This window comes from Symphalangus syndactylus, chromosome 10 (genome assembly GCF_028878055.3).
Source record: "Symphalangus syndactylus isolate Jambi chromosome 10, NHGRI_mSymSyn1-v2.1_pri, whole genome shotgun sequence".
In the NCBI taxonomy this organism is placed as follows: domain Eukaryota; kingdom Metazoa; phylum Chordata; class Mammalia; order Primates; family Hylobatidae; genus Symphalangus; species Symphalangus syndactylus.
Genome location: NC_072432.2, coordinates 44,965,913 through 44,980,945, shown reverse-complemented (window position 1 = coordinate 44,980,945; position 15,033 = coordinate 44,965,913). Strand labels below are relative to the sequence as shown.

The following is a 15,033-nucleotide window of genomic DNA, read 5'->3' as shown; positions in this document are numbered from 1 at the left end:
TCATTCGATTACCTCCCACCAGGTCCCTCTTACGATACGTGGAATTATGGGAACTACAATTCAAGATGAGATTTGGATTGGGACACAGCCAAACCATATCAATATGCTTATAATGTCCCATGTTTGCATTTTTAACTGGTCATGGATATAATTGATCTGAAAATGATAGAATTCTAAATAGAAAAAAATAAATGAAAGAATTTTGATTTAGAAAATTATAAAATATTAAAAGTGGTTTTTGTCAAAAGAAGTATCAGGAATGAGATACAAACTTAAGAAAAATTATTGACTGTGTCATTTAGGGACAGCAGAAATTATTTTACAGCATATTTGCCTAACAACAAAATCTTTCCATTTCAGTTGATGAGGACTTCAATGTCTGTGAACAAATATTTTATTTATATCTATATTCCTAATCTTACCTGAAACAATAAAGTATGGGGAAGCACCAACTTCCTCCTGACTCATACCTTCATCTTGGTCCTGTCAAACCCACAGATGGAAGAAAATAAGAAAACTAATTTTGCTTTGAGGATTTGTTACATGTTAACATCCCTCTTATGTGTGATAGAATTTGATCTCTGGACTGTTACCTATTGTAATATACATAGACAGAGAAGTAAAATTTAGAAAAAACAGAAAATACATTTCACAAATTTTTTAATTAGTGCCCAAAAACTGAAACCCAAGATTAGCTGAAGTTGCAAAATAAATATTAAAGAACACCTTTTAGCTAGAAAATGGTGTTTTTGCAACATATGTAACAAGCAGGAAGTGATCCATTTACTGCTTAGTGAAACTAATGTTAGTTTGGCTGCTAATGGAGAGAAAACAGAAATATTCCAATACTTTTGCTCCTTTCTCCATCTAAGAAAAACTATCTTCAAATTGGGAAGGTTAGAGTAAAATTCATTGAAAGAAAATATTCCACTGGTTCAGAAGGAGCAGGGAGATAGCAAGAGTAGGGGCACTGCTTTGAATTAGGATTGCCAAATAATTGCTCAGAGTAGCCAATCAGCCAGCAGGAATTATCAAAATATGATAACTCAGAAATACTGGAGAAACACTTAGGAAGAGGACCAAGGTACAGGAGATTGGTGTATTGTCCCAATGACTGAAAGGAAGGAAAAAAGATTCTCATGGAGTTTAGTATATTAAATGTTACTATGTAGATAAACTGTAGAATATATTATTAAATCAATGGTTTGGAGTACCTCAGATAAGACAACAGGGCTTCCTTAAAAACAAACACTGCCAAACTAAGCCTTTATTAATAAGTTTTTTTTTTTTTTTAGATTGGGAGAATGTCATAAAGCTATGTGTTGCATGTTGATTTTTATGTGGTGTTTGACAAATTTTTACCTGAAATCCTTAGGAAAGATATTGAAAAGTCTTGACAGAATGATGACACTGAAACATTTTCACCAAAGGGTTCCTGAAGGCAGAAGATAGTGAACACTCTGGCCTCGGATAGAAAGCAAAATAAAGCTTGAAAATATTTAAGTCTCATTATTACCTTTAAAAGTTATAACATCTGTGTATATACAATTAAAAGTAATACTTCAAATTATTTACCAATTAAACTATTTAGTTGATTTTCTCCAAATCTTCAAACAAAATTGATATCTAAATGAATCAATCAAATCTTCAAGCAATATTGATATGACTAGAATATGCCTTAGATGTATTCTGTGGCTTTTGAGTACTTCCTGATATCCACAACTTACCACCAGGGTTTCTTTTGTCCCGAGTTTGAGGGTTGTAGAACCAGATGAATATTCAAACTGCACTGATAAACATTCTATTCCTGAAATGCAAGGAACTGCCTATGGTCATTCACAAGATTCTATTCTTGGACCTAATATTTTTAAAATGTCTATCACTACGTGAATGAAGATGAATAAAACATGCCTATCAAACTTGTAAATGGCATAAAGCTAGAAGAGAAAGCTTATGTTGTATTAGATAATCAAGTTCCAAATTGTTAGTGTTGACTGAATAATAAGCCTAAATTTGAAAAAGCACAGATAAAGTATAGGTTCAAAATCAATTACCTGAAGCCTAGATGGAAGAATCCTGGTTTGACAGCTGTTCAGATCCCTTAAGTTGAAGGTAAATTCGGTGTGTGTATCACACAAATCATATTTGCTGTAACTATTTTAATATAATTGTGGTCTCTATGTCAGAAGAATTTTGCTAAGATAAAGAGATCTAATGTCTTACACTATTCTCTCCTAGTCAGATCACATCTGTAATAATGTGTCAATTCTGGATACTAAATTTTTAACAGAAACATTGAAACACAAGAGAAAGAGAATTAAGATGATCAGCCTAGAAACTATACCAGGTGATGAAAACTAAAAGAAAGATATTTCAAAGCAAGCCATAGATGGTGTCAAATATTGAAAGCTTGTCATGTAGAGGTGAGTGTGGAGGTTTGGTGATGTCAAAGAATAAGTGTAGTGCCAGTAAGGTAGACAGAAATGATTGGTCATATGTGACATACTGGAGTCTATGATTTTAGAGGTGGTGTATGTTTCCGTTCAGTAAATGGTCATTTGTGTTGGTTGAGGCCTAAGTAGAAGTGAAGATCATCTGTATAGAAATTGAAGTGACCTTTTAAAATGATGAGAGATAGTTTGGTATTATTGTGAAGGAGGAGTGAAAGGCCTTACAAATAAAAAAAAAGACCAAAAGATCAGTTAATGATGACAGAAAAAAGCAATAAAGCGTAGCATAGGAAAGAGTGTGAAGCTTGAAGAATGGGCACTTGCCTGCAAAAGAAAAAGTGTCAGATTAGGAGAGGTAATGAAAAGCTCAGAGAATATTACCACCACTTCTTTATCCTGCAGTTTGGAATGTGGACAAATGAGGAGACGTAGTCATTTATTGAAAATGCCTGTCACGTAACAGGTACAAAGCACTCACCTTTAAGACTAGCATAGATGCTCAAAATACATGCCTCAGGGTCTGCAATAGAGAATGTGCCCCAGGAGTCTCAGGTTTGGATAGAACCCGGGTTACCAGATTTGTCATGTCTCAACTTCTGTCAAACACACCTAGCTTTAAAATTGACTTTCTTTTTTTCTCCTCTCTCCATCCTTTGTCTTCTTTTACTTGACAATTGTTTATCAAAAACCAAATATGTGCTAGGCTTTAGGCTAAGCCTAAGAGAAATAAATTACAGGGAAAAATGGAAGAGAAAAGATGTACAGTATGAGTCCCCATTCAGGAGGAATTTATTCTTTTGTGGAAAAGGTAGATTTAAAAAAGAATTTAGTATTCTGATATGTTTCAAAGACGTATGCACTGTGTGTTCCTTGTTACATATGTACACATGTGCCATGTTGGTGTGCTGCACCCATTAACTTGTCATTTACATTAGGTATATCTCCTAATGCTATCCCTCCCTGCTCCCCCAACCCCACAACAAGCTCCGGTGTGTGATGTTCCCCATCCTGTGTCCAGGTGTTCTTATTATTCAATTCCCACCTATGAGTGAGAACATGCGGTGTTTGGTTTTTTGTCCTTGCGATAGTTTGCTGAGAATGATGGTTTCCAGCTTCATCCATGTCCCTACAAAGGACATGAACTTACCATTTTTTATGGCTACATAGTATTCCATGGTTTATATGTCCACATTTTCTAAAGACACATGCACACGTATGTTTATTGCGGCACTACTCACAACAGCAAAGACTTGGAACCAACCCAAATGTCCATCAGTGATACCCCAACAATCTTAAATACACGTTCACCAAAGGGAAGAGTAAAATAAAGCTAGAAAAGTAAGATGAAGCAAGTGTCAGGCAGTAGAACCAGGAGGGGTTAGGAAAGGCCAGACGATTGTGTATTATTTTGATTTCCCTGGACATGTATCCTTCATGTAACTTCTATATTTTCCTGTTGGGTCTTTACTGCCTAATTCCAACCTGAATGTTGATTCATGGACTAGTTTTAGCTGTATATCAGATTTCAGCCATTCTTTTGTAGTCTATCTAGTAATTATCGGGCAAAATGGGGAGTGGCTGGGATAGGGAGTGAAAATAGCCAGTCCTAGTATTTCCTTATGAAGGACAAACTTGTATTGCACATAATACATTGAGCGTTCAATGTCTCTTCAAAAAAGGCCTACAAGTATTATACATATAAAATGATACTTAACAAACACAAATGATTGAAGATTTACATGGTATGTAAAAGAAAACTCACAAGGCACTGTTAGGAAGTTCTTATTAAAAGCTGTGCATTGCATCAGACTCTGATTATCTCAATAGCCAAAGCTTAGTACCATTCTGTGATGTGGGTAGACTATTTAAAAAATTTCCTCCATGATTAATTATAACCCGAGGACAATCTATATATTCTCCCGTATGTTTTTAGGAAATACCGTGATAACAATATACTTCCAAAAACCTGAAAAACACAAATGCTTTAATATGGAATTAATTTTCATCACTACATTGATTCCTCATTTTTTAATTTTATATTGAGTTTTTCCTTCAGAGGATATATAACATTAAGCAGCTTTTATTGACCTAGGATTCCTTTTGGTATTATGTTTTCTGAATAATTTTTAACTTCTTTGAAAAATAAGCACCTTTGGTGATTAATTGACAGTATAAATAGTAGCTCTGGTGAAACTTAATTGTAAGAATACAGTTAAACCTTAGCAAAAAATTGGCTATAATTTATTTTTCAATCTATGTAGAAAGAAGTTAATAACATGGTTGTCTTAGAAGAAGAAAGTGTTAATGTAAACACACATTCACAAACAGTTAATAGTTTATGGTATTTGTGAAATCAATGAATTGCAATGCATGTGTATACCTGTATAATTTTGTATAGATCCTTGATCACTATAATACATATAAATGGTTGTGTTCTTTCATTATTTCATTTAAGAATCTCCATATACACAAACATACACACAGTTGACTACTTCTTTTTTATGTGCCTATGACATTCATATATGAGGTCAAGTTGATATTTTTCCGTCTGAATAACTAGAATGCAAAAACTTAACATATTCAGGAAATGTATTATTCAGTTTGCCCTTCCAATCTTAAACCCTTAGATTCTTACCTCCTCAGAGAGAAATAAGGGCCAATGATTTTCTAAGGTCTAACACTAACAGCCTTATCTCTGTCGAAATTTCTTTCTTTCTTTTTTAAATCTTCTCTTTCACACTTAAATAAGCTGAAAAAGCAATTGAGGCATACAATCAGACAAGACTTCATTCTCAATGACAAAATTGCCCAGGAAATGACAAAAGAAACCTTCTGCTTAATAACCCAGTAAACCAGCCATCTATGACATGAACAGAAGCAGCTGAGACAATTATTTTTTTTCCTTATTCTTGATGACTGGTGTCAGTGATTCTAATGATCACTTTCTAATGTCTTTTCAGATTTCCAACCTTTACATATATGACACAGTGCTTCTGCTTGCTAATGCTTTTCATAAGAAGCTGGAGGACCGAAAGTGGCACAGCATGGCAAGTCTGTCATGTATCAGAAAGAACTCAAAGCCCTGGCAGGGTGGGCGCTCCATGTTGGAGACCATCAAGAAGGTAACTTCTTAATTTTCATGTAAAAAGGATATGGTAAATAATTATTTGACACATTTTAGAAAAAGGGTTTCCTCTTTAATATTTCTATGAATTCTAAGCACAAAACAGTGTAATGGGGAAATTAAATATTGAAAAAGAAAAAAGGTGAGAGAGTCATCAACATATAAAAAGGGGAGACTTCCTTATTTATAAGGGAATTTTATGCAAGTAAAAAAAATTGTGGTTGAGATATAGTGACTTGACTATGTCATTAGCATTAGAGATACTGAAATTATTTTGGTGCCTGTCGCAAAATACAAAAGGCTTTTAAAAAACTCACGCCATCCACTAAAAAAATTAACAGTAGATTTAATTAGCACTTTTTCAGTTAGATAATATACATGGTAAGACACTGGATGTGATGGCCTTTAATTTGTCTTATGATAAGGATAGGATTCATAAGTAGATATTATGTTGCAGCATTTGTGAATTATTTGAGGTAACTGATTGCATTATTTTTCTTCACTGTCAATGTGTTGCTTATTCCGGCTGTGAATCTGTTTGGCTTAGCTACCTGTTCCATTCCCAGAAGGCAGTTTATGTTGTTTAGCTCCTCTCAGTGGTATAAGCATTCTGCAGTTTATTAGACTCTTTGTCATGTCATCCTTCCTGACATTTTCCATTTGTCTTGTACCGCCTCTTGGATTTAAAATGAAATGATTAATAAAACAAATTCTCCTATACCCTTTACACAAAGGAGACAGACATTTGGAAGTTTATATTCTTTATTTTACCCATCCTTTTTCTTTCTGCATGTATTTTCCTTTCTTTCTTGAAACCCAAAGAAAAATAGCTAGTCAAATGAAGTATAAATGCCCTAAAAAGTCAGAGTAAAATATAAAAATTTAATATTAGAAGTGAACTAGGTGTACAAAAACTAGAAGTAGAAGAAATAAATGTTTTAAATAGAGAATAGCCTGGATCTTTCTCTTGGTACTTGTATCAGTCCCTTTTCTGCTGTTCTAACTGGTTACCACAAATTGGGAAATATATAAAAAATGGAAGTTTTTTGGCTCATGATTCTCAAGGCTGGGAAGTCCAAGACCATGGCACCCACATCTGGAGAGGGTCATCTCATGGCAGAAGGGCATCACATGCTAAGCAGCTGCACAAGATAGAGGCAAAAAGGGGGCCAAGACTTCCTGGATAACTAATCCACTCCCATTATATGGGCATTAATCTATTCATGAGGTGGCATCCTCATGATCTAATCACCTCAATGTCCCCATCCTTAATGCCATTGCAATAGCAATTAAGTTTCAATGTGAGTTTAGGAGGGGAGACTAAAATCTTAGTATTCCATCCTTTGACCCCCAAAACTCATGTCCCTGTCACATATAACATATATTCATTCTATCCCTATAGTTCCAAAAGTTTTAACTTGTTTCAGCATTAACTCAAAAGTCCACATTTCAGAGTCTTATTTAAATCAGATATGGATGAGACTCACATGATTCATGATGATGCAAATTTCTGCCAGCTGTGAAACTATGAATTCAAAACTGATTATCTACTTCCAAAATGCAGTGGTGGGACAGTCATAGGATAGACATTTCTATTCCAAAATAGAGAAATAGGCAACAAAAGAATGATAACTGGTCCTAAGTAAATCTGAAACCCAACACAAAAAATAATTTAAGTCATAAAGCTGAGAAACAATATCCTTTTACACCATGCGCTCATTTCTGGATACACTGAGACAGGGATTGGGCCCGCAAGGCCTCAGGCAGCCCTACTCCCAGGGCTTTGCTGGACCCAGCTTCTGCAGCTCTCACAGGTTGGAGTCACATGCTGTTTTAGTCCTACAGTTCTGTGGTCTTAGGGATGGTCCCACTTCCATAGCTCCAGTAGTCATTGCCCTAATGGAAACTCTTTGTGGCAAGTCCAAACCCACATTTTTACTCAGCATTGTCTTAGTAGGGGCTCTCTGTGGTGGTTTGACCCTGGAGACAAGTCTCTGCCTGGGTCTTCATGCTTTTTGTGACATCCTTGTAAATTTTGGTGGAGGAACCCATAGCCAGAGTTCTTAATGCCTGAAAGTGTAACACCATATTGATGCTGCCACAGCTTACCATTTGCACTCTGCAGAGTGACAGCCCAAGCTTTACCTGGGTCCACTTGAGCCACAACTGGGGCAGGTGAAGAATGTTACACTGAAATATGGGGAGAAGAGTTGCTAGGTGGCCCTGGACAGGGAGCCCATGATGAGTGCCTTAGGCATATCCCCTGAAATCATTTTGCCTTCCTAGAGCCTGTGAGGGCAGCAGCAGCTTCAAAGACTTTTGAAATTCCTTTTAAATATTTCTCCTATTGTCCTGATAAATAGCACATCACTCCTTTGTAGCCATATTATCTTTAGCAAATAGTACTTGACTGCACCCTTGGTATTCTCTCCTGAATATTTTATATATATAATTTTTTTTTGACAGCTCGCACAGGCTGGAGTGCAGTGGTGCAATCTCAGCTCACTACAGCCTCCACCTCCCGGGTTCAAGCGATTCTTGAACCTCCTGAGTAACTGGGACTAGAGCCATGTGCCATCACACCTGGCTAATTTTTTGTATTTTTAGTAGAGACAGAGTTTCATCATGTTGGCCAGGCTGGTCTTTATCTCCTGCCCTCATGATCTGCCTGCCTCAGCCTCCTAAAGTGCTGGGATTACAGGTGTGAGCCACCATGCCTGTCCCTGAACATACGTTTTCACTCTTTACATAGCCACCCTGTAAGTTTTTCAGATTTTTTGTCTGCTTCTCTCTTAAGTACAAAATCTATCTTTAAGTCATTTATTTCTCTCACATCTTACTATATACAGGTAAAAGTAGCCAGGCAGAAGCCTGAATGCTCTGCTGTTTAGAAATTTCTTCAACCAGATATTCTAGTTCATTGCCCCTAAGTTCTGAATTCTACAAAGTCCTAGAATACGGCCACAATTCAACCAGGGTGTTTGTTACTTTACAGCAAGGATGGCTTTCAATCCAGTTTCCAATACCCTATTCCTCATTTCTGTCTGAGACCTCACCAGAATGTCCTTTTCTCTCCATATTTTTATGAGTATCCTGGTCACAACAAATTAAATAAACTCTTAAGAAGATTCAGACTTTACAGCTCTCCTCTTTCAAGTCCTCACTAGAATTGCCCTTAAAGCTCTATTCACAGCAGTACAGTTTTTTTGCTAGTCTGATCCTTCAAATTCTTCAAGCCTCTACCTTTATGCAGTTCCAAAGTCACTTCCACTTATTCAAGTATTTATTATAGCAACAGCTCCACTCATTGGTACCAGTTTTCTCTCTTGATTTGTTTTCTGCTGCTAGAATACCATGGACTTGGTAATTTATTAAGAACAGAAATTTATGTGGCACACAGTTGTGGAACTGGGAAGTCCAAGGGCTTGGAGCTGGCATCTGATAAGGGTTATCCTAGGTGAAAGGACACCACATGGCAAGCAAACGCATGAGACAGAGACCAAAAGGGGACCAAATTCTTGTGACAATTAACCCATTATTGTTATTAATGCAATAACAGCATTAATCTGTTCATGAAGGCAAAACTCTCATGATCTAATCATCTCTTAAAGTTTCTACTTCTTAATACCATTACAATGGCAATTGCATTTCAAGCTGAGTTTTGGTGGGGATTTCAAACCATAGTAATGCTGTGTCTTCTTTGCCAAGGATAATTTTCACAAGAATTTTGGCTGTTTTCAGCAAAAGTACTTGAGAATTAAATGTATTGAATATATTGGCAGAGAAAGACTTTTCAACTGAAAAATGAGTAAGTCTAATCTAGCCTCAAGGTGTTGCCAAAATCTTCTAGCCTTATCTATGTAGAGAGCTGGCAGGTATAAATCCAAGGGAGGTTGTTGAACATGATTCTAATCCTGCCAATTTATTAATTCATGGTTTGGCTAGGATGCAGGAACCTGAATATATTTATTCTCCTGAAGCTTTCATACAAAGACAAAATAATAGTTTAGGAGGTTGCTTAGAAAACACTTTAGTGAGAAGATCAGGAGGAAGGAAAAAGAGACACCATAATATGTCAGTATTTTTCATGTAGAAATTCAATATATAAGATATTGCTGTTAGAAAATTAATAACCAAAACAATTATTTAATACAATAATTATGAAATTTTATTTTGTGGGACTATGTGTACATTTGTCCCTGTCAGCTTCTGCCCCAGTGTCACATTTTAAAGAAATATATCCATTCTTTGTGTCGAGAAACTCAGTTTGAATAATATACATGATTACAAATGTTCAATTTTATATTTTTTTCTCACATTTCAAACTGAGTTTAAAAATGGATTTTTTTAAAAAAAAATTGTATTACTTTTTGCATCATATGAGTGTTTTTGGTCACCTATTTAGATGTCAATGCTGGTGATACTCCACACATCAAGTGAGAAAGAAAGTTCATTACTCACATAGCGACTCCCAGGAAGAGCAGAATGGCCCCACACAGATTCAGGCTGGTTTGGACAAAACAGAGGGAGTGGCCTGGGCCTGTTTGGTGACTAGGGGTTAGGGCTGGGAAAAGGTTCCCACTCATGGGGGCTGGAGATTTGAGAAGCTCAAGTTTCCCACAGGTGTCAAATAAGTAGATGTAGGATGGCCTTTCTTAATCAGACTGTACAGATGTGGGGTCAAAGAAAGGGAGGGTAAGGCTTAACAAGAAGTCAGCAGCCAGCAACACAAATGAGGTCAGGCTCTTTATTACAATGGGAGTATTCTAGTGATGAAATTTTTAATTACATTCAAATAAATACAAAATGTCTATATTAAGGGCATGCTACATACACATTAAAAATCTGTGTGCTGCTGCACAAAGTACAAGCAAGAAGAGAACAAGTTTCTATCCCTAAATTAATTTCTATTCTTATTATGGGGAATGAAACAAAAGAATTAAAAATAATGTCATTGACATAGTAGTATAAATGTCTAGTAATGAGAAAGGTTGCTGTTTCTCAGGTACTCTTGTGTACCCGAGCTTTACAATTTATTATATGCATTGGTAGATTAAGTGCCTCCTCATTTTCATTCTTTTTTAAAAAATTAGCAGTTGATGCTTGCCTGTTGATTCCTGCCAAATATTATCAGCAGCCCTGTGCCATTGTTATTTACGTGGATGTTGTATGATATTTTTGAAGGAATTATAGTTTTAAAAATACTGAGTCTTTCCATCTATAACATGGCATCTATCCATGTAGTTAGCTTTTTTAACCCTGATTAAAGATTTATAGTGTTCTTCACACATATTTTCATTGTATTTGTTTCTAAACTTTTATAGGATGTGTGTGTATGCATGCGTGTGTGTGTCTGCATGCTATCATAAATGAGATATGTTCCATTAGATGTTCAAACTAGTTATTGTAGGTATTAAAGGAAGATAATTGATGTTTCATATATTTTTTGGCTGACTTGATCAACTTTCCAAACTTAATTACTGGTTCTCTTGTATTTTTCAAATACCCATTGATATCATTGTCAAATAAAATTAATCACTCCAATTCTAATACTTTATGTATTGGCATAGACTTAAAAAGCAGCACACAACAAGTATACTCTTAAACATACCAGGAGCATTATCTGAAAAGAGGATTTTAAAAAATTTTGTAAAGAAAGTATTCTTCTATTTTTGTTTTATTATATTATGTACTTAAGTTCTTTTATGTTTTTATTAGTAACTTGTACAGTTATGGAGTAGCAAGTCACAATAAAGTTAATCTAACCTTTTTACTCCATTTTTAGACATAGAGAACCGAACTTCAGAAAAATTAAATGATGTACTAAGTGTTGCATAGCTAATTAGTTTTCAATACCAGGTTTTTTGGTTTCTAATTTGGTGTCTGTGTACTTTATCATTTACCATTTTTCTTGTTCATGGCAATCATTTTTATTCACTCCTGTCAAAGTCACTTGGCTAAACATGCACACCAAGAAATCATGGGAATAAACACCCTCAATTAATATTATATAAACCATATTTAAGTTTTAATATGGCTTGTTTTTCAGTCTTTAGTTTATTATGACAAGGTACATTGTTGTAGCTTCTCATGAAAACTATATTTATATATTGGGAAAGAGTTTTCATGTAGTATAATTTAATTTGTTAGTGTTATGTAACCTAGAGCCAGCTTTCAAACTTTTTAACTATATAAATACAATCAATAAATTTGAGCTGCTCTGGAAAAAAAGTAGGAGGGGATTTCCACAGACTCCCACCACAATCAGTTCTTAGACCTACAATTTGAAAACCACTGCCCTGGGATATTTATAAATCAATTTGCCCAGTGCAGATCTACCTTCTTGGAATAGTGCCATGTCACTGCAACATGAGTAGCCTGTTTTTATTTACAGAAGTGTACTATATTTAAATAGAAATCATTTTTCATTTTTTTCTTAGTGTTAATATTTTTAATACTGAAACAATTTCCAACAGGACACTTCATTCATGTATTAATCACTCTTTTAACAGGTATTTTTCAAATTTCTATATTGTAGAATGTACTGTGCAAACTCACTTATGGAATTACCCCCTACCCCCTACCAAAAAAAAAAAAAAGAAATTTAGAGGCCAGTAGTGAATATTGACTAACTATACAAAGAGCTACACTCTAAGGCCAGAAACAACAAAAAGATCCAAATGTGGTAAATATAGGATACTGTAGAATCTTAGAGAAGAGTGTAATGTGCTGTGGTACATACTGAGATACTTGCTTCACAGCCAAGAAAGACATCTGAGCCTGTCTGTTCAGGAATTGCCATGGACAGGAATTGATCCACCCTCTTTCTAGGGGCAGCATGAATCCAATGAACAGTCATTGCAAAACTAGATATGTCTAAGTTCCTTTCTTCAGGGGACAAATATGAAGGGTTATCTACAGACTGGTACATTGGATGACCTAAACTGGTATTGTATTTGCATCACACTTTCATCTCTTCCTCTGTCCAGTCCCTCTTCCCTCACTCCATTACAAGTGCGTTCTCAGTAGCACTTCAAATAAACCTCCGGCATACAAGCACATCTCCATCTCAGACCTATTTCCTTGAGAACCCAACTTAGAAAATAGATTAGAAATATTTGCGTGGAACTGATAGCATCTTAATGGAAATTTGAAAACTAGCAGGCTTAGGATATATAAAGCTATGGGAGGCTGATATTTCAGGTGGTAGAGTGCTGTAGCTGACATATCTATTAGAATAAATCATTTGTCCAATGACAAAAGTTGATTAATTTACCAGAGTGCAGAGAACACATAAAATTGTTTAGACTGGAAAGTGATTTAGGAAAGAAATTATTTTGTGGGTAAATATAAGACACTAAATAATTTTTGGAAAAAAATCAGACCTGAATTTTAGAAAGAACACCTTTACCTCTTTTATTTAATTTTTTTAAAAGCTAAGAAAAATCTTAGATTCAAAATTATGTGATTGCACATAAAATCACTGGCCATTTTCTATGTATTCTATATTAGTAAGTGAACTAAAATTTAATAGATCATTGAATCAAATTCTTTTGCATTGTCTTAATTGACCAATTTCTGTTAAAATTTTTGTAATTATTTTTAATATGGAATGTGGGAAAATAGATAACATCAGTTTATGCAATATGTCAAATATTTAAGTACCAGTACATTTTCTCATATTGATATATGTTGAGCCCAACATATATCAATATGATATCTGATAGAGTTATCTTGATATATGTTGATATCTCAAAAAGTATTTTTTGAAATGATAAAAATATTGAAATTATACCATTTCTTACATGGTAATTTATTCATTCAACAAATATTTATTGAATACTACCATATGTTGTACCACAAGATCAGAGAATAGGGAAGGAAAATAGAAATATCAAAAATAATTACAAGCATGATTTGTTCTACAAAAGGGGAAATACCAAGTGTTCTAGAAATACGTCATTGGAGGGCCTACTTAGGCCTGAGAGTGACAGATAAGTGGAAACGTTTAGGCTGAGTATGCATTAGCCAAGAAAGGAAAATGAAGAGTATTCCAGGAAAGCGGAAGGAAGAATGTTTCATGCAAATGAAATAGAATGTTTCCAGGCTTGTAGGAAAGAGAGCTTAACACATTGAAGCATCTGAAATAAGCCCAAGGCAGCCAGAATAGAGACATGGCTTCTAATTAGCTAAAAGGGGGAAAGGCCACCAAGGGTTTGATAAACGATGTTGAAATTTCCAAATTTTATTCAAGGAATAACGTGACACTGAAGGATTTTTTTTTTTTTTTTTTTTTTTTTTTTTTTGAGATGGAGTCTCGCTGTGTCATCCAGGCTGGAGTACAGTGGTGTGATCTCAGCTCACTGCAACCTCTGCCTCCTGGGTTCAAGTGATTCTCCTGCTTCAGCCTCCTGAGTAGCTGAGATTACAGGCACGCACCACCACACCCGGCTAATTTTTGTATTTTTAGTAGAGACAGGGTTTCACCATGTTGGGCAGAGTGGTCTTGAACTCCTGACCTCAGGTGATCCATCTGTCTTGGCCTTCCAAAGTGCTGGAATTACAGGTGTGAGCCGCCACACCCAGCCGACACTGAAGTATTTTAAACAGGGTGGTGATAAAATCAGATTATCCCATGCTTGCCAAGTAGAGAATTCTGCAACTGCCATTGAACCAGACTGACTGCATGACAGAACACCAATTAAGAGGCTAATCCTCTTACTTAGAGAGGACCCGGTTAGGGTGTGGGCCATGGGATGGATAGAAGTAGATATCCTTGAGGATATTTACAGGATTGAAATAAGATTTGGTGATTTAATAAGTGTGTAAGGAAGACAAAGATTAAAATAATGATTCCCAGGTTAATGGTTGGGACAAAATGAACTCTAATAAGTTGTCATGTTTGGTTTTGTGGGCTTTTAAAAAGTCTGCATACTTAGAGAAATGGAGACATTACTTTTTGTGTAAAGCACTATGTATCACTTAGAATTTACAAATCCGAAGGAAAGAGAGAGAATTTAGGAAAACATAATCTGGCTTACCACAAACAGTATTGTCTTGAAATATAAGGTAGCCTTTTTGCAAAAATGTGTGCAAATAAACTTTTTGCCATAGGTGATTTAAAAACTGCCATCCATGCTCTTGGAATAGGCCTCTTGTCGATTCACCAAGATACACTCCAGCTTCAGGTCATTTTAATCATAAAGTAGGTAAACTGGAATAGATTTAATTTAATTCAGCTCAACATGCCCTTCTGAGCAATTCTCTATGATATAATATGTTATACCGAACACACAGTTTACATAGTCCAAAGGAAAAAATATGAGACACAAGATGAAGGTTTCAGTTTGGGCTCCTCAGTTAACCGGTTGACTTAGGGCCTAAGGGGCCCCTAAGATGGAGACAGCATGATCACAATGCTTATAACTTCCTGTTTACTTCTCAGCTGGCTGAGTCTCT

General features: G+C 35.5%; 1 protein-coding gene across 2 annotated transcripts in view; it reads left to right on the top strand.

Annotated features, from left to right (window-relative positions):
* GRID2 (glutamate ionotropic receptor delta type subunit 2) overlaps nucleotides 1-15,033 on the top strand; it is a 1,458,882-nt gene that overhangs the window by 920,655 nt on the left and 523,194 nt on the right. For both annotated transcript variants that reach the window (XM_055296994.2, XM_055296993.2), the window contains one exon: nucleotides 5,411-5,572. In XM_055296994.2, coding sequence (XP_055152969.1) covers nucleotides 5,411-5,572 — 162 coding nt within the window. The remainder of the gene's footprint in view (nucleotides 1-5,410; nucleotides 5,573-15,033) is intronic.